At 48.9% G+C, this 25789-nt stretch overlaps 1 protein-coding gene across 3 annotated transcripts in view; it reads right to left on the minus strand.

The window, feature by feature from the left end:
• Nucleotides 1-25789, minus strand: part of SUFU (SUFU negative regulator of hedgehog signaling) — a 113460-nt gene that overhangs the window by 21977 nt on the left and 65694 nt on the right. For 2 of the 3 annotated variants that reach the window (XR_014015381.1, XM_081228670.1), the window contains exons 4-8: nt 16558-16700; nt 15562-15647; nt 15205-15277; nt 11802-11958; nt 9888-9999 (exon numbers count right to left, since the gene is read on the minus strand). Coding sequence is in view for 2 of the 3 variants with exons in the window: in XM_081228670.1 (XP_081084796.1) it covers nt 9888-9999; nt 11802-11958; nt 15205-15277; nt 15562-15647; nt 16558-16700 (571 nt within the window). In the remaining variant the exon portion in view is untranslated. The remainder of the gene's footprint in view (nt 1-9887; nt 10000-11801; nt 11959-15204; nt 15278-15561; nt 15648-16557; nt 16701-25789) is intronic. The other variant, XM_081228671.1, reaches the window with a different exon arrangement.

The raw sequence follows: 25789 nt of genomic DNA on the forward strand, positions 1-25789 counted from the left end.
GCTGAGACAAAAACCCCATGTCTTCCTGACGCCAGCTAAAGTGTAACCACAATATTTTTCCTTAAGAGCCTCCCATCCCTCTGAGTGGTCCTTCCTTCTGGGGTTTCAAAGGCCATGAAGACACAGCTGTTTTTTTTTTTCCCTGAACTCTTAAAAGAATTGCTTCCTAGAAGCCATGGCAGGGCTTCCCAAAGGGAATTTGATGGAATTTTAATTTAAGAGAAGCTTCTGGAAGAGCAGATGTGGCAAAGGCTGGATGCAATACACTGCACCTCAGATTAAAGATTCATAAAATGTTGGCATTTCGAAGACTCTGAGGAGGACTACAGAGGGCAAAGGAACCAGTTTCATTTGGTGTAAGCCAGTCTCTTCCAACCTTAGCCACAGGAACCCCTTTTCACTTAATCCCCAACCGACCCCCCTAAAAGGCTGTGGGGACCCTCCCTCTGGGGACCACTGGTCAGGCAGTGCTCTGCCAAGGCCCAGGGTTTTCCCTCCTGAACGCTGCTCTGCCCAAGCGCTCTTTCCCAAGGCCCTGTCACTCCCACTCCATCAGCTTCCTTGCCGGTCAGAGTCAGGTGCACAGCCGAGGCGCCTCGTCATTTCCTTCACCCCAAGACAGACGCTCTCAGGAGGCCTGTCAGACACTTATACGATGCTCACCTTCAGCTCTCAGCCTGATGCCGGGGAAGCTGAAGTTCTTCTGAGTGACCAGGGCTTGGTGACCTTGGTGCCAATTTTGTGATTTCTACCTGGAATTTTGTGTCATTCTTTCTTTTCACTGTGCAGGGCAAGCTGTAACAGCTCCTACAATATCACTTCTTTGACTTTGTTTTACTTTTCTTTTTTTAAAGTTGAAAGAGCCAAATAGTTCTATAAGGTTCATTACAATAGTCAGCAGTCTTCCCATTCCCTACTCCTTGGAGACAGTCACCGTCATCTCTGTTAGCTGATTCTTTTGGTATTTTCCTCAATACCTCTAATATACTTTCTTTCTACTTCCTGGTATTCCCTTTTCAGGCCTTATCTACTGACTTGCTGCTACAGAAGACGAGCTTCTAGCTCCCTTCCATCCCACCCTCCCACCTTCCCAAGATAACTATATTGTAAGTTTGCTTGGCTCAGTATTAAGTGTTTATGTTATTATACTAATGCTATTTACAACTGAGTCATGTAGTATAATATGGTTACTTTTCCTTTCTAGTGTGATTTTTAAATATATATATATATTTATTTATTTATTTATTTTATTTTTGGCTGCATTGGTCTTAGTTGCAGCACACGGGATCTTTCACTGTGGCGTGCAGGTTTCTCTCTAGTTGTGGTGCCTGGGCTCCAGAGCACGCAGGCTCAGTAGTTGCGGTGTGTGGGCTTAATTCCCCTGTGGCATGTGGGATCCTAGTTCCCCAACCAGGGATCAAACCTGCATCCCCTGCATTGGAAGGCGGATTCTTAACTACTGGACCACCTGGGAAATCTCTAGTGTGATTTTCTATTTTCCTTGTATTTAATAACTGTATTGGATTTCTATGTGTTTATTGCTAATTCAATCCTAAACTAATGACCGATGGCCTACAGATTCTCCCAAGACTTTCAAATAGAGCAAATATTTATCAATTTTATCTTCTTTTTTTTTTTTTTTTTTTTTGCGGTACGCGGGCCTCTCACTGCTGTGGCCTCTCCCCTTGTGGAGCACAGGCTCCGGACGCGCAGGCCCAGCGGCCATGGCTCATGGGCCCAGCCGCTCCGCGACATGTGGGATCTTCCCGGACCGGGGCATGAACCCGTGTCCCCTGCATCGGCAGGCGGACTCTCAACCACTGCGCCACCAGGGAAGCCCAATTTTATCTTCTTTTTAAAAAATTTGTTTATTTTTGTCTGCGTTGGGCCTCCGTTGTTGCGCGCGGCCTTTGTCTAGTTGCGGCGAGCAGGGGCTGCTCTTTGTTGTGGTGCGTGGGCTTCTCATTGCGGTGGCTTCTCTTGTTGCGGAGCAAAGGCTCTAGGCACGTGGGCTTCAGTAGTTGCAGCACACGGGCTCAGTAGTAGTGGCTCGCGGGCTGTAGAGCGCAGGCTCAGTAGTTGTGGAGCGCGGGCTTAGTTGTTCCACAGCATGTGAGATCTTCCCGGACCAGGGCTCGAACCCGTGTCCCCTGCATTGACAGGCGGATTCTCAACTACTGCGCCACCAGGGAAGTCCCTCAATTTTATCTTTTAAAGACACTTCTCCAGGGGCTTCCTTGGTGGTGCAGTGGTTAAGAATCTGCCTGCCAATGCAGAGGAGATGGGTTCGAGCCCTGGTTCAGGAAGGTCCCACATGCCGCGGAGCAACTAAACCCGTGCGCCACAACTACTGAGCTTGCTCTCTAGAGCCCACGAGCCACAACTACTGAGCCCATGTGCCACAACTACTGAAGCCCACGGGCCTAGAGCTGATGCTCCACAACAAGAGAAGCCACCACAACGAGAAGCCTGCGCACCGCAACAAAGAGTAGTCCCCACTCGCCGCAACTAGAGAAAGCCCACATGCAGCAAAGAAGACCCAACACAGCCATAAATATAAATAAATAAATTTATTTATTTATTTATTTTTAAAAAAGAGTAGCCCCCGCTCACCGCAACTAGAGAAAGCCCATATGCGGCAATGAAGACCCAACACAGCCAAAAATAAATAAATTAAATATCATTAAATAATAAAAAAAAGGACATTTCTCCAGAGGATCCTTCCAAACGACTCTAGTCTGAACTGTCTGCCTTCCTTTCTTGTGGCACAACTGTTGTCATGAGATCCCCCCTTACCTCCACACTGGTGATTCCTCTCGCCTCTTTCTCATGTTGGATCCTATTTCCTGCTCTCCGTATGTCTTCCTCACTCATTTCGATGGAGCATATCCTCTAGCAGATTTCACTTTTTTAGTATGCTTCTCTCTGACCTGCCACCCTCAGGGGTTTTCAGGCAAATTAAAACACCAGTTTTACTCTGTGCACTGGTATAGAGACTTGCAAGGCCTTCTTTCGTTATTTTTTCCTGTGAATTGGCAGGCAACTCCTCCACTTTTATGTTCTTTTACAGGCAGTACCCAGTGGTGAAGAGGTCTGGATCTGGATTCAAACAACCCAAGGTTCAAATTTTGGCTCTGAACTTTATTAATCTTGGCTCATTGACCCAAAATAAGTTATACAATCTATCTAAGCCTCCGTGTTCTTGTCTGTAAAATGGGGACAAAAATAGCCTACAACACAGGGCCTGGCACATGACGATACTTAATAAAAACTGCTTGCTTGGGACTTCCCTGGCGGTCCAGTGGTTAAGACTCCGCGCTTCTACTGCAGGGGACACGGGTTCAATCCCTGGTCGGGAAGCTAAGATCCTACATGCCGTGCGGTCAAAAAAACAAAAACAAACAAACGAAAAAACCTACCTGCTTGGTCACAGAAGTTGTCCAGCCTAGGATTCTTCCTGTACTGGGAGCACTGAGGAGTGGTTTGTGGATGGCTCAGAGGCACGCCTCAGTAATTCATCAATTGATCTAAATCTTTCCATGTCTTTCTTTTCTACTACCTGTCTATGTAACGCATCCTATATTTACACTTCCCACTGTTTGAGGGGACTTTTTACATATCCTAACATGCCTTCTCTTTCCAGTGTCAGGACAGACTCCTGATTTCTAGTGCTGCACAGTTTATAGTACAAGCCCCTGTTCACCCTACCCACACTTCACAGATTGACAGAACCATATCCATGTTTCCTCTCCACCCTGGTCTCTACAGACTGAAAAGTCTTAATTTTTCCATTTTAGCCTCAGGGTATTGGTCACATTCTATCAATGGCAGCAGGTGTGGAAAGGAGAGGAGCCCAACCACCGAGACTCCTTTTAGCCACAATCCCAGCCCTGTGACAGTGATGACGTCTGCACTGGCCACACGACTTGGGGCCTTTTCCTTGGGGATGCCCGGGAGCAGGAACCAGGGCACCCGGGTTGGCAACTATTCAGAAGTGAAGTGGGTTTGGCCTGCTGAGCCCAGCTCAACCTCTGGCTTCTGCCTCTAGCCTGGGAGATTATTCCTTTTGCTTTCAGATTGCTGACGAAAGCTCTGAACTTTCCAGAGAAAGAACCACTTGCAGGTTTCCCTTCAGGGCAGGACTGGGACAGGGTGTGGGTGTGGGTGAGGGCACCAGCTCACCTCCACAGTTACTGCTACCAGCTGAACTTGGAAAAATTCTCTGATGAGGATGACACACGGAGTAAAAGGCCTTAAAAGGTTATTGGTAAACACCAACAACCGAATGATGAAACGCAGTATTTTCACTGTGAATATTCCAAGGATGGAACGTGATGACAGAACAGTGGGACGGCGTGTGGGTGAAGAAGACAGAGTGAGGAAAACTTGTGTTAAGGTTGGTGGATTCCTTCATCAACTATTAACTCCTCTGGGCACCAGGGACCGCCACCCGCAGCCTTGCGGTCTGACTCAGGTGGGAGACTAGGACCCCTGCTCTCCTGAAGGAGCCTGCTCTAGCCAGAGCCCTTGGCTTCCTGGTTTCTGAGACACTGAGTCATTTCCTCTCTCCAGCTCTCACCTTTGAGCCTTCCTTTTCCCTTCCCTGGAAAAGTGACTCACTACTGAAGTGTTGGGTGACACTGAGGATCAAGGATGGGCGATAAAAATACTCCCGATTGTGCAACTTGAGGAAGAGAGATGCAGTCTGGATTGAGAATTCAATGTGCCGGCCATGACCTCTGAGGCTGGGGTGTTAAGGATGGCCACTGCTTCACCTCTTTGGGCAAGTAGAGCAGAGAATGTTCAAATTCAGAAATTCACCCAGGCAGGACTTCTGTGGAGCTCCTGTTCGGCCCTTTCAAATGTGTATTTCTGAGACAGGCACATAAAGGCAGGCACTTAGCAAGACAAATGTGGATCACAGAGGCCTGGGCTCTTCCTCCCATCAGCCCTGTGGGGCCTGGCTGGGGCCCTGAGAGCAGGGCTGTTTCTTCTTGGGTTTTCTCTCCAGTGAAACAACCGTACTTCCCCAGCAGGGGAGTGGTGAGGGGCGCCAACATGACACACTCGGGCTCCAGGCAGGCCACTGCACTGACATGATAGAGCCCTTTGAGCAGGGTTACCCAAGACTGCCCTGCATGCAGGAAGTGATGGCAATAGCCCAGCTGTTTTCCCAGATGGAAACTCACCTTCCTTCACCCAATTCACTGGATGCAAACGACATATTTTCTTCTTCTAATTAATCTTCATGGGTCTCATAGGCTGAGCAAAACAAAACACAATTTTCTCTAAAGGATGACTCTTTGGCCAGGTCACAAGCTATTCAAGATGGGAACAGAGGCAGCATGGCTACCCATCCAAAAGGCTAAAGAGATGGGAGCAGAGACACTCATAAAAGTGGAGAGAAATATATGTGTGTTTTGTGTGCATGTTGGGGGAAGGGTGCAGCTGAAAATGTCACAACAGGAGAAATCATGCTACAAAACCTTAATTTTCCAGAAAATTAAGGCAACAAGCAAAAAAAAAAAAAAAAAGCCTTAAAAGCTGCTGGTGCAATTCCAGAAGACTGAGAAACTTAGCTCAGCGAAGACAGTTTGCTTTTTTTTTTTTTTTTTTGCGGTACACGGGCCTCTCACTGTTGTGGCCTCTCACCGTTGCGGAGCACAGACTCCGGGTGCACAGGCTCAACGGCCATGGCTCACGGGCCCAGCCGCTCCATGGCATGTGGGATCCTCCCGGACCAGGGCACGAACCCGTGTCCCTTGTATCGGCAGGCGGACTCTCAACCACTGCGCCACCAGGGAAGCCCTAGTTTGCTTTTTAAAGGTGCCTCAACTACAAAGTGTCTCTCCCACAGCCAGGAACCTTCCCCACCAACACATGTGCACACACATGCATGGGCCCTGCCCCTCTTTGGGGGGGTGATGTGACCCAGAGAGCTCTCTAAAGGTCCCCCAACCTCAATCAGTGACTCACTGGCAGAAGGAGGAGGAGGTCCTGGTACACTGATGCAGGTTCCCAGCATCAGAGCAAGTTTACAGAAATGCAAACCTCCCCACGCAATGCACCTGACCATGCACATCCCCGGGGTCACTGTGGGGAGGCTGGGAAGCAAAGGCCAGACTCCACAGAACAGTCCATGTCTAACCAGGCAACCTCAGACAGAGGATGCCAGTGACTTTTTCTCCCTCAACCCGGGTCCTTATATTTTATTTATTTATTTATTTATTTAATTTATTTATTTTTTTGCGGTACGCGGGCCTCTCACTGCTGCGGCCTCTCCCGTTGCGGAGCACAGTCTCCGGACGCGCAGGCTCAGCGGCCATGGCTCACGGGCCCAGCTGCTCCGCGGCACCTGGGATCTTCCCGGACCGGGGCACGAACCCGTGTCCCCTGCATCGGCAGGCGGACTCTCAACCACTGCGCCACCAGGGAAGCCCCCAGGTCCTTATAAATGTCGGCAGGCACAGTCCTTAAGCCAGGCTCCCCTCAGTGGCACAAAGGAGTTGCTTCCCAAACTCACGTGGGCAGGCCGTGGGAAGGGAGGCGCCAGCAAGCCGAAGGAGGCTTTTCTCAACTGATCATCTTGGGAAAAGCCAGATACAAATTTCACGGCTGGAATGCAGGGGTTGTGAAACGCTGGAAGAAGCCCCAAAGAGGGCCAAGGACTCCCCTTCCGGGAAGGCGGTGGGAGGAGGGTTGGCAGGGGGAGTGGGAGAGGAGCAGTTACCCAGAGGGCCCTGCCTTTCTGGGAAGCAGGAAGTGAGGCCTCAAGCAAAAAAAAAGAAATCCCCTAGCCCTGAAGTGGTGGAGGGGCCAGAGATATACAGTTGATTTTGTTTCTGAACATGAAGAAAACAAGGCCTTGTGTTAAAAAGTAATTCTGGTATAAATGAGACAATTATGACACATCTTGTTATCTCTGGGATTTGGAAGCACTGAGCCTGGCGGCATGTCTTCCCTAGAGTTAAATACAAAGAGTAAGCTTCTAACACGGGGCTTTAGCCTTGTCCTCGGTGCCAAGGGAGCAGTCTCTACTCATGCTCTGACTAGTTAGAGGAGGTCCACCTATGAGGGTGAGAGACACAGTCTGGGGTGTCCCTCACGCGGTCCCTGAGAATGGAGTAAGGAGGACCACACCATGTTAATGGCTGAGGGACTGCCCTAAGTGTCACCCGTTTCTCACCTTGGCCAAGTTACTTATTAGCCTCTCTGTACCTCACTCAGTTTCCTCATCTATAAAAGGGGGATAATAAGATTTTCTACTTCACAGAGTGACTATGAGGATGGTATAAAGCACTTGGAACATTACCTGGCACTTGCACCTGATCAGTGTTAGTCGCCATTAAGGTGGGAAAAGATCAAGTGCCTGATTCCCTCAGGTAGGCCAGAGCCCAGCTGCTAATACCCAGCCTCCACTGGCTCTTCTGAACCTCTGCTCTATCTCCACAGCCTTCTCAAACCACGCTCAGGCCCATAAGACTATACATCAGAGCCCCAGCCCAGAAAGCCTGACTAAAGGAAATCGGACACGAAGACACAATAGGGCCCATGCCGGTCACTCCCCGACAGGGAGAGGAGCAAACACTAGCGCCAGCACATTTTGGGTCGGCTTTCTCAGTCACAATCCATGTGGTTTATCTGAAACCGGGTCAGGTCCCAGGGTGGGCAGCACAGATATTACAGTCGTGCGTGCTAATCTGAACTGAGGCCGCCGTCATCGATCCTGAGGTGACAGGGAGCTGGAGACTTGAGGGAGGGTTGGAAAATGTTCTTGGCAAAGGAGGAACCATTTCTCAACCAACTGCTAACAAACTGGTAACCAGCACTGACAACCTCAGAGGAGACATTCCGAATCCCTTCAGACTGCAGATTCCAGCACCTTGGAGACGCGACTGGGTCCTTGAGCTGCAGGGAGGGGAGATGACCCCAGATGGCTGCACCTCTGATCTATTCCCATCCATCTCTCTGCAGCTCAGCCAACTCAGGCCAAAGAGTGGAGGCTGCAGCCTCTGCCCTGTGTCTACAGATAGCCCTTGGACCAGATCCGATGCCCCACTGCCCAGTAGGCTGAGTCTGGGCTGGATGTCTGCATCCAGGAACCCTGTGTGCCTTACAACGTCTGGGGGTGCAGCAGCTGGAAGTACGCCCTAGATTGGGAGCGAGATCTCAGACTTGTCCCAGATGTACAGTAGGGGCAAGTGGGCTGCCTCCACAGAAGCCCCTGCCCTTCTGCCCAGAAACCCAGACCTTTGGAGGTGGAAGGGCCATCTGGACTGAGACTATCACAAGTTATGGGGCAATCTTCTTGAGCCTTTAAGCCTTCAATTACCTCCCGACCTCCCATCAGTGCCAACAGGGCCCAGAGGAAGAGGCCAAGCTCAGGGCATGCAAGGAGTATGGCCCCGGGACAGGGTCCAGACTCACAGGTGGAGAGTTTCCAGATGCCCCACGACTCAGCCTGGCCATCTGCTCCTGCCAGGGGAAGATGGTGCCTTAAGCCAACTCCTTCCAGGCGGCTGGCTGCAGAAATCCACTGGCTGGAGTTGAAAGCTGCTTGGAGGTGGCAGTGGAGGCTTCTCCAGGCTCTTGCAAAAGAGCTCTACTCTCATGGCTTCTGGAGGGCAGATTCTTCAGGTGGGCCACCTTGGGCCGCCAGAGGAACTCTCCCCACTCCACAATCTGCTCCCAGGTTACAGCCTCGACTTTAACCAGCCAGGCCTCCCCTGTTCCATCCCTGTCAGCTTCTTCACCTGCCCGTTAAAACTCCAGGGCTCCTTCAAGGCCCATCTCATGTCCTTCTTCCTCCAAGAAGCCCTCCCTAACTACTCCAGATCATGCTGACTTGACCCTTCTGTAGCACATGAGATCATTACCATTTCTGGGGATCGTGGATGAGCAACTGGAGCTAGAATTCAAAGGAACTATTTCCAACAAATTACATCCATAGCCAGAATCATGCCAATTAATTAACTGTTTCAGTTCATGTGCCCCCAAAAGAGCCTACACCTCAGATGGCCCTCTGGGTCCTGAGCCTGCCACACAGCAAGTGTGTAATAAAGACTTCTTAGAAGAAGGACGGATCACCCTGGTCTTGCAGGAGTGGTCCGCCTCCCTGTTAGCCCAGGGCACAGCAACTTCCTCTCTGGCAGGCAGGGTTCCTGCTCTGGGCTGCCAGCTCCCAGGCATCCCCTGCCAGCAGCTATTCCCTAGAGTTGCCCTGGGACTAAGGGCAGAGGGGGGTACCCAGCTCCAGCTCTGCCCACCATTCGCCCCCGTCAGAGGAAGAGAGGTCAGCAGGAAGTGGATCTGACCTCTGGGGTGGTCACAGTGTCTCCTAAGGGCTATAGGGGCTCTTGGACAGACAGCAGAGGCCTGCAGAGGACTTCCCTTCCCTGGGCCCCATGGAAGGGAGGCAGGAAGAAGGGCCTCAGCAGCAGGCGTCCAGTCCGGGGCTGGCCAGACAGGGAGGCCCCTGGGGTTGCAGCTATCAGCCGGAGACCAGGCTCCAGGAAGGAAGGAAGGGCAACTCTGGCCGAGGCCGAGATAAGGAGGGGAATCGTGCTCAGCACAATGGGCTCCCACAAGGCTGGGAGGCCCCAAGTCAGCTTTTGCCCCAACTTGGCCTCCCATCTGCTCACACAGCCTATGTAAATATTTACTGTTGTTTATATTTCTGGTCCGCTGCGTCCCCTCTGAGGCCCTTACAACCCACAGATCCGTGTGCCCCAGAGACCCTGAGTCCATCCAGCAAGGCCTCTGGGCATTGTTCCCTCTCATGCAAGCCACAGGGACAGGCCCTGAAGGACAGAACTGCCCCCTTGTCCCAGTCCTGGGACACTGCTGTCAGGAAGCTAGACTAACCCCTCTGTGGGCAGCGCACTTACGGGGCCCGGTCGTGGGTGAGGCCGTTCTGCCGCTGGGGGTTGATTGGCGGAAGGACGGGTTTGCTGTTGATCTCAAGTCCTCTCCTCAAGGTCTCCCGGATCTGCTCCGTGTCTGCAATGACACCATTAAGTTACCTGATGGCCCTCTGGGCCCCCAGCATCCCCATCCCTGTCCTTGGACCCTGGCTCTGCTGATGTGCTGGGGAAAGGCCCCCACGGAGGCTGGTCCTGAGGCCACTCCAGGCATCAGCTGTGCGATCTGAGTGCAGCCTGAGGACACAGGGCAGAGACGAGGCATCGTGTGCTCTGGAAACTTCTGGTCTGAAGAGCACCATTCTTGAGGAAGACAAGGAATGGCCTCTGAGCTGCAGAAGGGCACTCTCCAAGGCAGGGCTCCCCTCCACTGTCCTTTCCCATCCTGTGTCACAGGCCCTAGGCTTACCCCTAACATGGCTCCAGACAGGGACTCACAAGACAGCCACTGCCCAAGACCACCCAGGGATTCTACCACTTAATGGATGCCAGGAAGGGCTGCGAGCGCTCTGCCATGAATAAGCAGGCGTCCCTTACACAAGTTCCTGGGTTCTGGGTGGTCCGCTGGTATCTGGCCCTGCCACCCCTTCCCCTTGGGCCGGGTCAGTGGGATACTGAGTCATCTCCCCACCTCGGTACTACCCCAGGGAACCCTGCCTCTCCACGGGTCTGCCAAGGGCCAGGAGGTGACAAAGGAGTCCCCTGGTTGAATTATTTCTTTGCAAGGTGCTTTTCGGGTCTGTGGGGTGAAGCTTACTAGTCTGGTCCCCTATGTTGAGATTTTCGTCTAAGATTTACTTCTGTGAACTGCAAACACACACAAAAAAGCAAATTAACGTTTGTTGGTTAAAGGGTGGGCTTAGAGGATGGAGGTGATTATTAACTTTTCTAGTGTTTGGCTTGTTATAGTGGCATGGATCTTTTATAATTTTTTAAAAAATAGCCAATGACGGTTGAAATTTTGGACAAAACTGTGAATCCCTCCTTAAATTAGCTCTTTTGTCAAAAGCAACTGAATGATTCTAATAACTACACTCTCTCAGAATCTCCCCAGGGCTTGGCACATCATTAGAATAAGCAGGAAGGAAAGAAAGGGGTCAGATATTTGCACTAGGGGTTTAAGTTGTTTTTTATGGAAAGAAAACCTTTTATAAGTGCGGTCACATGCGCTGGTATTTTATTCAGGATTCTAGGTATCTTACTCTTCAAAAGGTCAGAAAAGGTGGAAGAACTGAAAAAGGGAGTAGAAAAGGCAGCTGTAATTACGTCTGTGTAAATGGCCGCTTTTCTTTTGGAGTTAGTTAGGGATGCCCTTTCTTAAAAACCACAACTGTTTCGCTAACCAAGACCAGCATGGTAAGCTTCCAACAGGGGAGCCATATCCTCCTTCCCCAAGGCCCCCTGACAAAATGTAGCAGGTAAGGGTGCCCTGTCTATGCCCCTTACATTTTATCTGCAAGAGAGTGGGGTGGGGAAGTGTGCAAACTGGCCTCACACTCAGGCCTCTCTTGTCTGAGGCCTGGGAGGGCCCAAGGCCAGAGTGATCCTCAGGTCTGGCATGGCTTTCAGGCTAGAGCTGGGCCCTGTGTCAATTCTGTGGGTGGCCGATGCTTGTTCTCTTGCACTTGGGTGGACTATAGCTGTTTCCTGTAACTGTTCTAGGGCTTCCACTCACCTCCCTGACCTCAGATAGCAAGGGGCAAATCTAAAACACAATGGTCACTGCTGGAAGTGCAATCTGAAATACACACAGGAAACACAGGAGAAACGGGTCAGTAAAGCTCCCTTCATTCCACCCTGCTGAAGACCTCACTTGCTGTTTAAATCCTGCCAGGAAATACTGAAACCCAGCCTGGGGAAAGGGAAGGCGACAGCTCCCACCTTTGCCAGAGAGCCGCCGGGGCTGAGTGCCGATGCAAATGCTCCGGCTGTCCTCGTCGTCCTCGGGGGGCCGGCTCAGGTCATCCCAGGCACACTTGGCGCTGACACCGCTCAGGTTGGACCCGTCCGTCTCAATGCCTTTGTCAACTCTCTCCTGCTTGGAAAGAGCCAAAGAGCCGGAGTTCCTTCAGCGAACCAGTGGCCCAAGGTCACCATCACCTTTCCCATGTTTACTGAGCCCTGGTAAGAGCTGAGCACAGGACAGGTGCCAGAGGAGCAGGGTCTCTGACCGTATTCTGCCCTGGTTACTAACGCGTGGGTGGCGGTCTCTGCCAGCCACGGGTCTCCTCCAGGGGAACCAGGAATTAGGGGAGCCGGGAAGAATGAAAATCCCAAGGGAAGCGTCTCCTCTCCCATCAGCCTTCCAGTAAAGTGACTGTCATTACCCGCTTCAGAGCTCCGACTCTGCCCACCCTGTGCTGGCCCGTGGAGCTGATGTGGCAGAGCCAGGAACCACCCTCCTGAGGAAAGGCACAGTCCTTCCTCTCCTCACTGATCACCCGGTCGCTGCTCCAGAGGCCAGGGTGGAAGCTGGCCACAGGCGGGAGAGGCGGGGACTCAGCCCAATTTCTCCGACTCCATACCTGCAGTTTTCTCTTCCAACAGCAGAGGGTGTGGTCACACAGGGAAGAGTCCCCAGAGAGCAGAAGGGCCGGACCTCCCCTTGCTGCATTGCTGACTTGTTTGGCCAAGAATTCTGGATGGAGATTCTCTTCCATTTCTTAGACTGAAACGGGGGCCTGGAGGGCAGTGACCATCTTTAGACCCCACCAGAGGCCCTGCCTTCGCACAGGCCTTGACACTTCTGAGTCCAAACACTCTCCAAATGGCCTCAAGGAAGAGCTAAACACAAACACCTGGGATTTCTGGTAAAACAAAGTTGTGATGTTGGGCTTTGGATGAAAGGTCATCTGGGAGGCTCCCGCAGCCTTGTTCATAAACAGTCATGTAGGCCAAACAGAGCTCCTGAGTTAGTACTTCAGTAAGGGTCTGCTCCTCCCTGTCTGGGGGACCTTCTCCCCATGGCTCCACAGGCTCCAAACAGGCCTGCTGCTCGGCCAGGGAGCCCATCCAGGGAAGCACAAGGTAAGTTTACAGAGGGTCCTTATATTTTGAGACCAGTCAGCAGGTGGCCCTGGCCCGATGCCTCCTTCCCATCAATCCCATTCTCCTCTCCAGTGCTACCAGCAGCCTAGGCAAAGCTGGGGATTCTGAGCAGAGGCGTGGGAGGCTGATGACAGGGAGTGGCTCTCTGTGCTCTAACCAGGGGCGTGTGAGCCCTAGTTTGCTTGGGGTGGAGTCTACGCTTTTCCCTCTCCACTGGCCACCCTGAGGCGCCTCACCTAAGCAAGGAGCTCAGGACACCTCTTGGCTCAACAAGCTCAGCCCACTTACTTTACGAGTAAACAAGAAAGGGTGAGGACGCAGAGGAGTTCAGAGCCTTGTCCACGCACACAGCTGGCTAGTGGTAGAGCCTGGAGCAAAGGACCAGGAGCAGCTCTGAAACAAACGGTCCGCAAGCAGGCCCCAGGGACACAGGTGAGCACACAGGAGCTCCCACTGGGTGCACAGAGCCCCCAGGAAAGGAAGCTGGACTTTCTCACCAAGGTGCCCCTGCTTGCTTTTTTTTTTTTTAATATAATCCTTCTCTTTATAAATTTATTTATTTTTGGCTGTGTTGGGTCATCGTTGGTGCGTGCAGGCTTTCTCTAGTTGTGGCGAGCGGGGGCTACTCTTTGTTGCGGTGCATAGGCTTCTCATTGCGGTGGCTTCTCTTGGTGCGGAGCACGGGCTCTAGGTGTGTGGGCTTCAGTAGCTGTGGCTCACGGGCTCCAGAGTGCAGGCTCAGCAGTTGTAGCGCACGGGCTTAGCTGCTCCGCGGCATGTGGGATCTTCCCGGACCAGGGCTCGAACCTGTGTCCCCTGCATTGGCAGGTGGATTCTTAACCACTGAGCCACCAGGGAAGCCCCCTGCTTGCTTTTAAAGAACACTAGGCGCTCTAGGTCCTGCTGGCTGGCCTCAGGGGCGCCTGAAGACTAGGGAGGAGAACTGTTCTCAGCATGCAGAGGAAGGATGGGCTGCTTACCCTAGTAGCTTAAAGGATCAGGTGCTTTCTTAGCACTTGGCACTTAGGACAGGGGCCAAACAACAGCCCATGGTGCCCCATGCTGGATCCCATTGTGGCTGCAGAACAAGGGCTTAGGGAAACATAGCCTTCGTGGTTCCTGGTTTTTGCATAAGCAGAAGCTACAAAGAAACCAAGTTTAAAGTACAGATAACAGAGGATATCCTGGCAGCAATTGGAAAGCTGCAGTGTTCAAGGCACTAGGAAAACAGAGGAGCATCACCTGTGAATGAGCAGGCCTTCTGCCCAAGAACTCCCAGGTCTGCAGTAAGCAGCCCAGGGACTGCTGGCTACATGTCCGCCTGCTACCTCTCCTGGCCACCTCCCACCCTTCCTAAGGGACATATAACTCCTGGCAGCAGCCTGTGGCCTACCAGATTTTCACAGAGGCATAAAGTGTTCAGAGATGGCAATGACCTGCAATGGGCAGGGGCAAAGGAGAAGGAGGCAGGCACATGCCAGGCACATTATTAGCTGTCTGCGGTTCCTGCTTCAGGAGCTGCCAATAAGAAAGGAAGTTATGCTCTACGTGGCTTTCAGAATTCACCTTCACACAGAGTGCTGCTTCTAAAAAATCCAAAGACAACGCTGACACTCTGTACAGGTGGGCCACAGTGAGTGAGAACTGCAGGCCTGTGTGTATAGAGATTTCCTTTTATATATGAAGGGATGCCAACCTAGCCAGGGGAGGAGCTCGGTGTCCAACTACCCAAGATGAAAAATGTATCCAAAAGGGGGATGGGATCATTAGACCAATCAGCGCTCCCCGCTGCAGCTGGGCTGTGGGGTCACTATCACCTGTTCTACTGTTACAGGGTGGCGGTGGCAATGGGGTGGCTTCCTGAAAGAAACTCTGTGTTCTTCTAAGAAGGGGACCCTGGCAGGATGAGTACTGGGCAAGAAATATCCACTATACTAATTTTCTTTCCTTGCTAGTGATCCGATTTTTTCGTCAGGTTTATTGATGTATAATTTGCATTCAATAAAATCAATCCTTTTAAAATGCAAAAAAACATATGTCTAAGACAAGTTTTCCTGGCCTGAAATCTCTGCTCCCTTATGTGCTCTGCAGAATTCAGAGGACAAATTCCAAATCATGCCATATTTCTACTCACTCACACATAAAGCTCCTCCGTTTTCCCAGGATGAAAGCCAGTGTTATTTGGAAGAAGCCTAGGCACAGTGTGCTAGAAAGGTTTTCCTCACTCAAGACATACTTGCAGGTGTGGATCGATCTCAAATATGGTCTCTCCCCTCCTCATGTCAGTTATCAGCCAGGGGCCGCCAGCGCTGTGGACAAGGAAAGGGGAGAGGATGGTAACTGAGGGTCTGGGGCTGATGGCTGGGTCTACAAGCCTGCCCTGTTTGCTGCCCCCAGCCCAGAACACAGGGGATTGGTTAGTGGCCAGAGACAGGGAGAGTGATCAGGAAGCCCCAGTCTGAAAACCCAGAGCCTGAAAACCCAGAGCCTGAGCAGCAATGTAAGGGGGCACCCACATGTGGAGAGAAGGAGGGGTTCCCAAGCCCAGGCCCGGGAACCCCGCCCCCATCTCATAGTGCAGTGATGTACTCACATGGGTACTGTCCGCAGCAGCTCCAGGATGCCCTGCCCATTCCACTGCTGGGCTGCGTGGAGCTCCTCGGTGCAGACGCCAACAATCTGAGACCCCGGGACAAAGATGCCATTGTGCATTAACGGCCATTCCTCCAACCCACCCGGAAGGTCAGCTACCCAGGCTCTCTTAGTATCACCCAAGTTGGGGGACCACAGGCAGGATCTGTGCTCAGGGGCTGATGTGTCCAAAGTGGGATGGTTCCCTTAGGAGGGAACAGTGGCCTGGCTAGCAGATGGATGGGTCCACACATAGGGCACTGAGGTCTGACCCTGGCCCTACTGTGATAGCTCAGGGGGCTGGGCGACACAAAGCCTAGCCCTAGACTGCAGAAGAGAAAATCAGGGCCCTGCCAACTCAGGATGGGTCCCCAGCCCATGTCTCTGGAAGCAGGGGAGGTCCAGGGAGATGCTCCTGCCCAGTCTAGGATCATGGGGGTTGTAAACAGAGGAGAGTGTGAGACCCTTCAAGCTTAGAACGATGACCAAAGGGCACCAGCAGCTCGCAGAGAAGCTCCCTTCCTTATCAGGGGCTGAGCCTTTGAGTAAGTCTCAAAGGAAACAACTGAACTTTCGCACAGACCCCACCATGATAACAAGCAGCCTGGGTGCAGCTGGGGTAGGTGCACGTCCCTTCCGGGTAAGGGAAAGTCCAGTCCAAAGCTGCCTGCTGGGAGGTCCTGTGCCTGTGGCTGTCTGGGTCTTCCCGAGTTCGCAGAAATACCCTCCCTGCTATCCACTCAGTACAGCCATCCTTTCCTACCCAAATGGCCCCTGCCCCTGCCCCCTTACCCCATCTCAGCAGGTTAAATCAGGCTATCCGAATCTACCCGACAAACCATCAGAGGGACTAGGAAGTGGAAGAAGACCACAGGAAATCTCTGTTCCCCCACTGCCCCACCCAAGCCCTCCTGTCCTACCAGGAAAGGCTCAAGCCCAAGTCCAACCTGTGCCTCACCTGGAGGAAGGTAACCACCCCAAACGGTGTCTGCACGGGCTGCATCTGCGGGTCCTCTGTCAGCAACATGTGCTGAATTCTCGACTCACTGTTATCCAAAGGGCTATGCCAAGACACGTGGTCCCCGCTGCAGAAGGTGTTCTCTGTGGACAGACGTGAGGGTCCTCAGCGACCGAGGCCCTGCAGCCAGGCCTGGAGCCCGACCCGGGGTCTCAGAAGCCCAGGCTGGGAGGCTCCCCAGCCTTCCAAGGTGGCCCCTGTGAAGGAGGGGACGCATTCACTTGGATGGGAGCAAAGAGCATGGCTACTGCCCCCAAACCAAACACGTTCCTGCTCGCCAATTCTGCCGGCCTTCAGTGGAAGATGACGGGCTGCCAGTGTGGCTGCTTGCTTGGCCTGGCAAGTCCAAAGACTTCTGGCATCTTTGTTTCCCCAGCACCTTCACTTATTCGGGCGGCAGGGGGGCAGCCACAATCGGGTCCGCCAAGAAAGAATAAAGTGCTTTACTGTTGGGACCATCCTGGCCAGAAGTCCACAGGGAGGCTGGAGGGCAATAAAACCCTTCACCTTGGAAAAACATACCAGGATTTCTGTGCGGCTGAAATAGTGTTCAAACAGGAACTTCCTGCCTTGGAGGGCTTTTGAGATCTGTCACCAGTATCTCACAGGTAGACAGATTCAGGGAATAGTTCCTCATTAGATGGAGGTCTGACTTTGCCTCACACACCTCGGCCTAGATGTGCAACCCGGAGGGGCAGCTGTTCCCATGAGGACACAGGCATTGGACCCAGGCTGCCCAACAGAAACGTGCAGATACGGCCACCCTGTAGATCTCACTGTTGCCCTTCACACCGGCCCGCTGCTTTTTTTTTTTTTTTTTTTTTTTTTGCGGTACGCGGGCCTCTCTCTGTTGTGGCCTATCCCGTTGCGGAGCACAGGCTCCGGTCGCGCAGGCTCAGCGGCCGGCCATGGCTCACGGGCCCAGCCGCTCTGCGGCATGTGGGATCCTCCCAGACCAGGGCGCAAACCCGCATCCCCTGCCTCGGCAGGCAGACTCTCAACCACTGCGCCACCAGGGAAGCCCAGGCCCGCTGCTTTAAAGAAAGATGTTTAAGGTATCACAGCCACAAGGGAAAAACACCCGGGTGCTATGATGTCTCCCAAACCCTGGACTCTCGTCTTGGGTGTCCTTCCACAGGTACTCTGCATTTACTAGCCTATAAGCATCTATAGGTCCTCTCCATTTTTTTTTCTTCACACCATTTTGCACATTTCTTTTAAAATTATGTATCTTGGAGATAATTTCATATCAACACATAAAGAGTTACCTCATTCCTTTCTTTCCCCAGTTTTATTGAGGGGAAATTATTATGTATAATTGACACTTAACACTGTATTTGTTTAAGGTGTACAACATAATGATTTGATATATGTATATATTGTTAAGTTATTACCACAATAAGCCCATCACCTCACATAGTTACAAATTTTTTTTCTTGTGATGAGAACTTTTAGGATCTACTCTCTTAGCAACTTTCAAATATACAAAACAGTGCTGTTGACCATAGGCCACCATGCTGTATAATTACCTCCCCAGAACTTATAACTGGAAGTCTTTACCTCTTAACCCCCTTTACCCATTTCACCTCCCCCTCCCCCACCTCCTCTCCCCTCTGGCAACCACCAGTCTGTTCTCTGTACTTATGAGCTTGGTTTTTGTTTTCTTTTGTTCGTTTGTCTCATATATTTTTTAGATTCTACATATAAGTGATATCATATGGTATTGTCTGTCTTTGTCTGACTTATTGCACTTAGCATAACATCCTCAAGGCCCATGCATGTCCCAAGTGGCAAGATTCCATTCTTTTTTATGGCTGAGTAGTATTCCATTGTGTATGTATACCACTTTCTTTATCCATTCATCCATCAATGGACACTTAAGACTGTCTCCATATCTTGGCTACTGTAAACAACACTGCAGTGAACATGGGCGGGGTGTATCTTTTCAAATTAATGTTTTTGTTTTCCTCAGATACACCCAGAAGTGGAATTGCTGGATGACATAGTAGTTTCTGTATTTCATTTTTTGAGGAACCTCCATACTATTTTCCAAGTGGCTGTACCAAGTTACATTCCCACCAACAGTACATAAGTGTTCCCTTTTTCCACGCTCCCACCAACACTTGTTATCTTTTGTCTTTTTGATGACAGCTGTTCTAACAGGTGTGAGGTGATATCTCACTGTAGTTTTTACTTGCATTTCCCTGATTAGTGATGTTGAGCACATCTTCATGTACCTGTTGGCCATTTGTATGTCTTCTTTGAAAAAAGGTCTATTCAGTTCCTCTGCTCACTTTAAAATCAGATAGTTTGTTTTGGCTACTGAGTTGTATAAGTTTTAATTTTTTTGTATGAGTTATTTTTATATATTCGACATGAATCCTTTATCAGCTGTATGATTTGCAAATATTTTCTCCCATTCAATAGGTTGTCTTTTCATTTTGTCAATGATTTCCTCTTCTGTGCAGAAGCTCTTAGTTTAATGTAGTCCCACTTATTTATTTTTGTTTTTGATGTCTTTGGGGTCAAATCAAAAAAAAAAAAAAATCACTGCCAAGACCAATGTGAAGAAGCTTACCCCCTATGTTTTCTCCTAGGAGTTTTATGGTTTCAGGTCTTACGTTCAAGTCTTTACACCATTTTGAGTAGAGTTCTGTGTACAGTGTAAGATAGGGGTCCAGTTTCAATTTTTTGGATGTGGCTGTCCAGTTCTTCCAACACCATTTATTGAAGAGACTATCCTTTCCCCCATTGTATATTCTTGGCTCCTTAGGTGTAAATTAATTGACCACATATGTGTGGGTTTATTTCTGGGTTCTTTATTCTGTCCCATGGATCTATATGTCTGTTTTTATTTATTTTATTTTTAAATTTTATTTATTTATTTATTTATTTTTATTTATTTATTTTTATGGCTGTGTTGGGCCTTCATTGCTGTGTGCGGGCTTTCTCTAGTTGCGGTGAGTGGGGGCTGCTCTTCGTTGCAGTGCATAGGCTTCTCATCGTGGTGGTTTCTCTTGTTGCGGAGCATGGGCTCTAGGCACACGGGCATCAGTAGTTGTGGCACGTGGGCTCAGCAGTTGTGGCTCATGGCCTGTAGGGCACAGGTTCAGTAGTAGTGGTGCACGGGCTTAGTTGCAGCGCACGGGCTTAGTTGCAGTGCACGGGCTTAGTTGCTCCGCGGCATGTGGGATTTTCCCGGACCAAGGCTCGAACCCATGTTACCTGCATTGACAGGCAGATTCTTAACCACTGCACCACCAGGGAAGTCCTATATGTCTGTTTTTAATGTCAATACCATACTGTTTTGGTTATTATAGCTTTGTATACTGTAACTACCTCAATCTTTTTTTTTTAATAATCATGAAGTAAGTTTGTATATTTCATCCTGAAATAGCTGAAACTGTCAACTACTTCATCCTTTATATAGCTGTATAGTAGTTCATTGTCGTCTGTTACTTATTTTATTTATTTATTTATTTATTTATTTATTTATTTGGCTGCATTGGGTCTTAGTTGCAGCACATGGGATATTCATTGTGGTATGCGGGGTCTTTCATTGTGGCGTGAAGGGCTCTTCGTTGCAGTGCACAGGCTCTCTAGCTGTGGCACACGCAGGCTCTCTAGTTGTGGCGCACGGGCTCAGTAGTTGCAGCACATGGGCTTAGTTGTCCCACAGCAAGTGGGATCTTAGTTCCCCGACCAGGGATTGAACCCATATCCCCTGCATTGGAAGGTGGATTCTTAGCCACTGGACCACCAGGGAGGTCCCTGGTCTATTACTTATGATCTGGGAATTTCAACGGTTGAGATCTCTTCACTTTTTATCAATATTTAAAGTAAGGCACATCTCCAGGCAGAGCCAATCATAAACCCCCAAATTTCCCAATTTCTGCTTGGCCCACTCCTCCCAGATTTTTTCTCCTTTTACAGTAGTGTGTGTCTACAAGCAGCATGCATGACCTGCAAGTAAGAAAACAATATAACAAGTAAAAAGACTGAATTAGTAATTAAAAGCTTCCCCCACAATAAAAAGTCTAGGCCCAATGGCTTCACTGTAAATTCTACCAAACATTTAGAGAAGAATTAATACCAATTCTTCATAAACTTTTGCAAAAATTAAAAGAATATCTAACACTAATTCATTCTATGAAGCCCTGGTACAAAAACCAGACAAAGGCACTGCAAGAAAAGAAAGCCATGGATCAATATCACTTATGCATAGACACAAAAATCTTCAACAAAAATACCAGCAGACTGAATACAGCCACATATAAAAAGGGTTATACACAATGACCAAGTGAGATTTATCCCAGAAATGCAAGTTTGGTTTAACATTAAGAAAAATCTATGTTATTTACTATATCAATAGAATAGAGATTTTTTTAAAAATCACATGATCATCTCGATAGACAGAGAAAAAGCATTTACCAGAAAAAGCATTTACCAAAATCCAATACTTTAAAAAAAAAATGAATTTATTTATTTAGTTAGTTAGTTTTGGCTGCGTTGGGTCTTTGTTGCTGTGTGGGGCTTTCTCTCTAGTTGTGGCGAGCGGGGGCTACTCTTCGTTGCGGTGCACGGGCTTCTCATTGCGATGGCTTCTCTTGTTGTGGAGCATGGGCTCTAGGCGCACAGGCTTCAGTAGTTGTGGCGCGTGGGCTCAGTAGTTGTGGCTTGCGGGCTCTAGAGCGCAGGCTCAGTAGTTGTGGCACATGGGCTTACTTTCTCCGCGGCACGTAGGATCCTCCTGGACCAGGGCTCGAACCCGTGTCCCCTGCATTGGCAGGTGGATTCTTAACCACTGCGCCACCAGGGAAGTCCCAAAATCTGATACATTTTAATGACAAAAACACTCAAACTATGAATAGATGGGAACTTCCTCAACCTGTTAAAGCGTATCTACAAAAAACCTACAGCTAACATCACACTTGATGGTGAAAGACTGAATGATTTCCCTCTAAGATCAAGAACAAGACAGAGTTGCTGCCTCTCACCACTTCTATTCAATGTGGTGTTAAGAGGTTCTAACCAAGGCAATAAGGCAAGAAAGAGAAATAAAAATCTGGATAGACTGAAAAGGAAATAAAACTATCTCTATTAAAGATGACATGATCTTATACATTGAAAACCCTAAGGAATCTACTTAAAAAGTATCAGAAAAAAACAAGTTCAGCAAGATTGCAGGGTACAAGAATAATATACAAAAGTCACTTGTATTTCTATACACTAGCAAGAACAATTTGAAGATAAAATCTATAAAATAATTCCAGGGACTTCCCTGGTGACGCAGTGGTTAAGAATCCGCCTGCCAGGGCTTCCCTGGTGGCACAGTGGTTAAGAATCCACCTGCCAAACTGATTCACTTTGTTATAAAGCAGAAACTAACACACCATTGTAAAGCAATTATACTCCAATAAAGATGTTAAAAAAAAAAAAAAAAAAAAAGAATCCACCTGCCAATGTGGGGACATGGGTTCAAGCCCTGGTCTGGGAAGATCCCACATGCCGTGGAGCAACTAAGCCCGGGCGCCACAACTACTGAGCCTGTGCTCCAGAGCTCGTGAGCCACAGCTACTGAGCCCGTGTGCCACAACTACTGAAGCCCGCACGCCTAGAGCCAATGCTCCGCAACAAGAGAAGCCACCGCAATGAGAAGCACAAGCACCGCAACGAAGAGTAGCTCCCGTTCGCCACAACTGGAGAAAGCCTGCCCGCAGCAACAAAGACCTAATGCAGCCAAAAATAAATAATATAAATAAAAATAAATTTTAAAAAAAGAATCAAGTTGGATCCCTTCTTTAAACCATAAATAGAACTTAATTCAAAATGGATCACAGGCCTAACTATAATAGTTAAAACTCTTAGAAGTAACATAAGAGTAAATCTTCTGACCTTGGATTAGGCAATATTCCTAGATAGATACCAAAAGCACAAGCAAACAAAGAGTAGATAAACTGGACTTCATTAACATCAAAACCTGTTGTGCTACAAGAAAGTGAAAAGAAATATAAATTGAAACCACAATGAAATAACCACTTTACATCCATTAGGATGGCCATTATAAAAATAAAAAAATAAAACAAACAAAACCACCCAGAAAATAACAGGTATTGGTGAGGATGTGGAAAAACTGGAACCCTTGTGCAATAGTGGTAGAGATTTAAAACAGTGGAACTGCTTTGGAAAACAACTTGGTGATTCCATGAAATACTAAGCATGGAATTACCATATGACCCAGCAATTCCACTAAGTATATACCCAAAAGAAATGAAGACATGTCCACACAAGGACTTGTATCTGAATGTTCACAGCAGCATTATTCATAATAGCCCAAAGGTGGAAACAACCCAAATGTCCATCAACTAATGAATGAATAAATAAAATGTGGTATATCCATACGATGGAATATCATTTGGCAACACAAAGTGCTGAAGTACTGATACATGCCACAACATGAACAACACAGCAAAAACATTATGCTAAGTGAGGAGCCAGTCACGAAAGGCCATGTGTGATTCCACTTATACGGAATGTCCTGAGTAGGCAGATCTATGGAGATAGATTAGTGGTTGCCTAGGCCTGGGTTGGTTAAGGGGGAATCGGAAGTGACTGGTCTGGAGTTGCTTTTTGGGGTGATGGTGTCACAACGGTGAACTCTAAGATATGTGAATTATATCTCAGTAAAGGTGATTTATTAAACGAATAAAGAGCGTGCAGTAGGCGCAAGGGAAGAATCTTGCGGGAGAGGAAACGTGGGAGAAGCGAGGCCCTGGACTGTTACTATCACTTCAGGTTAAGCAGCCTGGCCCAGGAGAAACCTAAGTTGTGATGCGCAGACATCACAGCATTTTATAGTCCAAATCACCGCAATGATCACCTACTCCAGCATGTTCATTTTCTACAAATGAGGAAAGGATCCTCAAGACTGCCCAACGTCATGGAGCAAGCCAGTGAGGATGGGCACAGTGTAACACTTCTCAAATATTTTTTGTTTTTTGAATTTTATTTATTTTTTTTATACAGCAGGTTCTCATTAGTTATCTATTTTATACATATTAGTGTATACATGTCAATCCCAATCTCCCAATTCATCCCACCACCATCACCCACCCCCGCTTTCCCCCCTTAGTGTCCATATGCTTGTTCTCTACATCTGTGTGTCTATTTCTGCTTGCAAACCGGCTCCTCTGTACCATTTTTCTAGGTTCCACATATATGCGTTAATATATGATATCTGTTTTTCTCTTTCTGACTTACTTCATTCTGTATGACAGTCTCTGGGTCCATCCATGTCTCTACAAATGACCCAATTTCATTCCTTTTTATGGCTGAGTAATATTCCATTGTATATATGTACCACATCTTCTTTATCCATTCATCTTTCGATGGGCATTTAGGTTGCTTCCATGACCTGGCTATTGTAAATAGTGCTGCAGTGAACATTGGGGTGCATGTGTCTTTTTGAACTATGGTTTTCTCTGGGCCTCCTAAACTTTTGAGTCATCCATAACACCTGTTAGGATTTTTGACATATCTATGTACACCTGTACTGTCACCTACATGTATTTTCCCCCCTAAAATTGACTCACTTTTTTTAACCTAAACAAACTTACTTTATTTTTTTTTTATTTTTTTATTTTTTTTGCTGTACGCGGGCCTCTCACTGCTGTGGCCTCTCCCGTTGCGGAGCACAGGCTCCGGACACACAGGCTCCGCGGCCATGGCTCGCGGGCCCAGCCGCTCCGTGGCATGTGGGATCTTCCGGGATCGGGGCACGAACCCGTGTCCCCTGCATCGGCAGGCGGACTCTTTTTTTTTTTTTTTTTTTTTTTTTTTTTTTTTTTTTTTGCGTTACGCGGGCTTCTCACTGCTGTGGCCTCTCCCGTTGCGGAGCACAGGCTCCGGATGCGCAGGCTCAGCGGCCATGGCGCACGGACCCAGCCGCTCCGCGGCATGTGGGATCTTCCCAGACCGGGGCACGAACCCGTGTCCCCTGCATCGGCAGGCGGACTCTCAACCACTGCGCCACCAGGGAAGCCCGGCAGGCGGACTCTTAACCACTGCGCCACCAGGGAAGCCCCAAACTTACTTTAAAAGGAAACTTCATTATAAAAAATAAACGGAAACTTCATATCACTGTACTAAATAATAAGGGAAATAGAAAATCAGTGTTGCTCACCATAAAGTGGAAGATAACAACTTCAAAATAATTCAATGAAAAAAAATGTTATTAATTTATAACTGATACTGTTGCCTACCTAACATTGTTAAAAACTGAAATGAACAAGAGGTAAAGAGCTGTTAGAGGTTTAAGGAGTCATACCAAACTGACAAACTCAGCAGGATTGAATCAGAAGGGGGAAGACAGTCCTCCCTATTCATGTCACTGAATGCCTTGTCCAGTTATCACTTAAAGTCTCTTGCTGGCTTTGACAAACCCTGGCAGACTGGTTAACCTTGCATTGGGAAGGCCCCGTTCCTATTTGCCTCTGCCCCTTACTAGCTGTGACCCTGGGCAACTTACCCAATCACAATCTACAAGCCTGTTTCCTCATCTGTAAGCAGGAAATAGTGTGCCTACTCAGTGTGTGCTCCACGTTATTACTCCTGTACTGGAATACAGTATAGCTACTCCCATCCAGGTCCCAGTCCCTTTACCAGAAAACAGGACCGGCCACAGAACCTGTAGCTAACAGCAACTGCCAGTAGGTGGCACCATTGCTCCTGGTTTAAGGAAGAGCTGGGCCAGTTAGCTCCCTCCAGCGCCCCACCTCTAGCTGACTAAGGCTGGAAACAGGGAAGAGGCTACAAAGGTTTGGAATCATGACCTTTCATTAACCAGAAATAACATCGATTTAAAAATACATGTTGTACCAACCCACACTGTTGAAATGAAATACGAATGACCAAAAGCTACTATGTACAGACAATTTGGGAAGGGGCTTAATTTAGGCAGCTTGGAGACAGGCCCCAGTTGCTGTTCCTGGACCAACACACCAGCCTGCGGGATCCAGAGTGAGTTAAAGGCAGGAGGGGGAGGACAGAGTGTTAACTACCCACAGAAAGGTTCAGAGAGCATGTAGCTAACAACCTCCCAGCCCTGCCTGGTGGGGGAACCAGACTTATTAGCTCTGCTATGGCCAAGAAATGGTCTTTCTTAACAATGAAA

This window comes from Mesoplodon bidens (assembly GCF_964165515.1).
Source record: "Mesoplodon bidens genome assembly, chromosome: 1".
Classification (NCBI taxonomy): Eukaryota; Metazoa; Chordata; class Mammalia; order Artiodactyla; family Ziphiidae; genus Mesoplodon; species Mesoplodon bidens.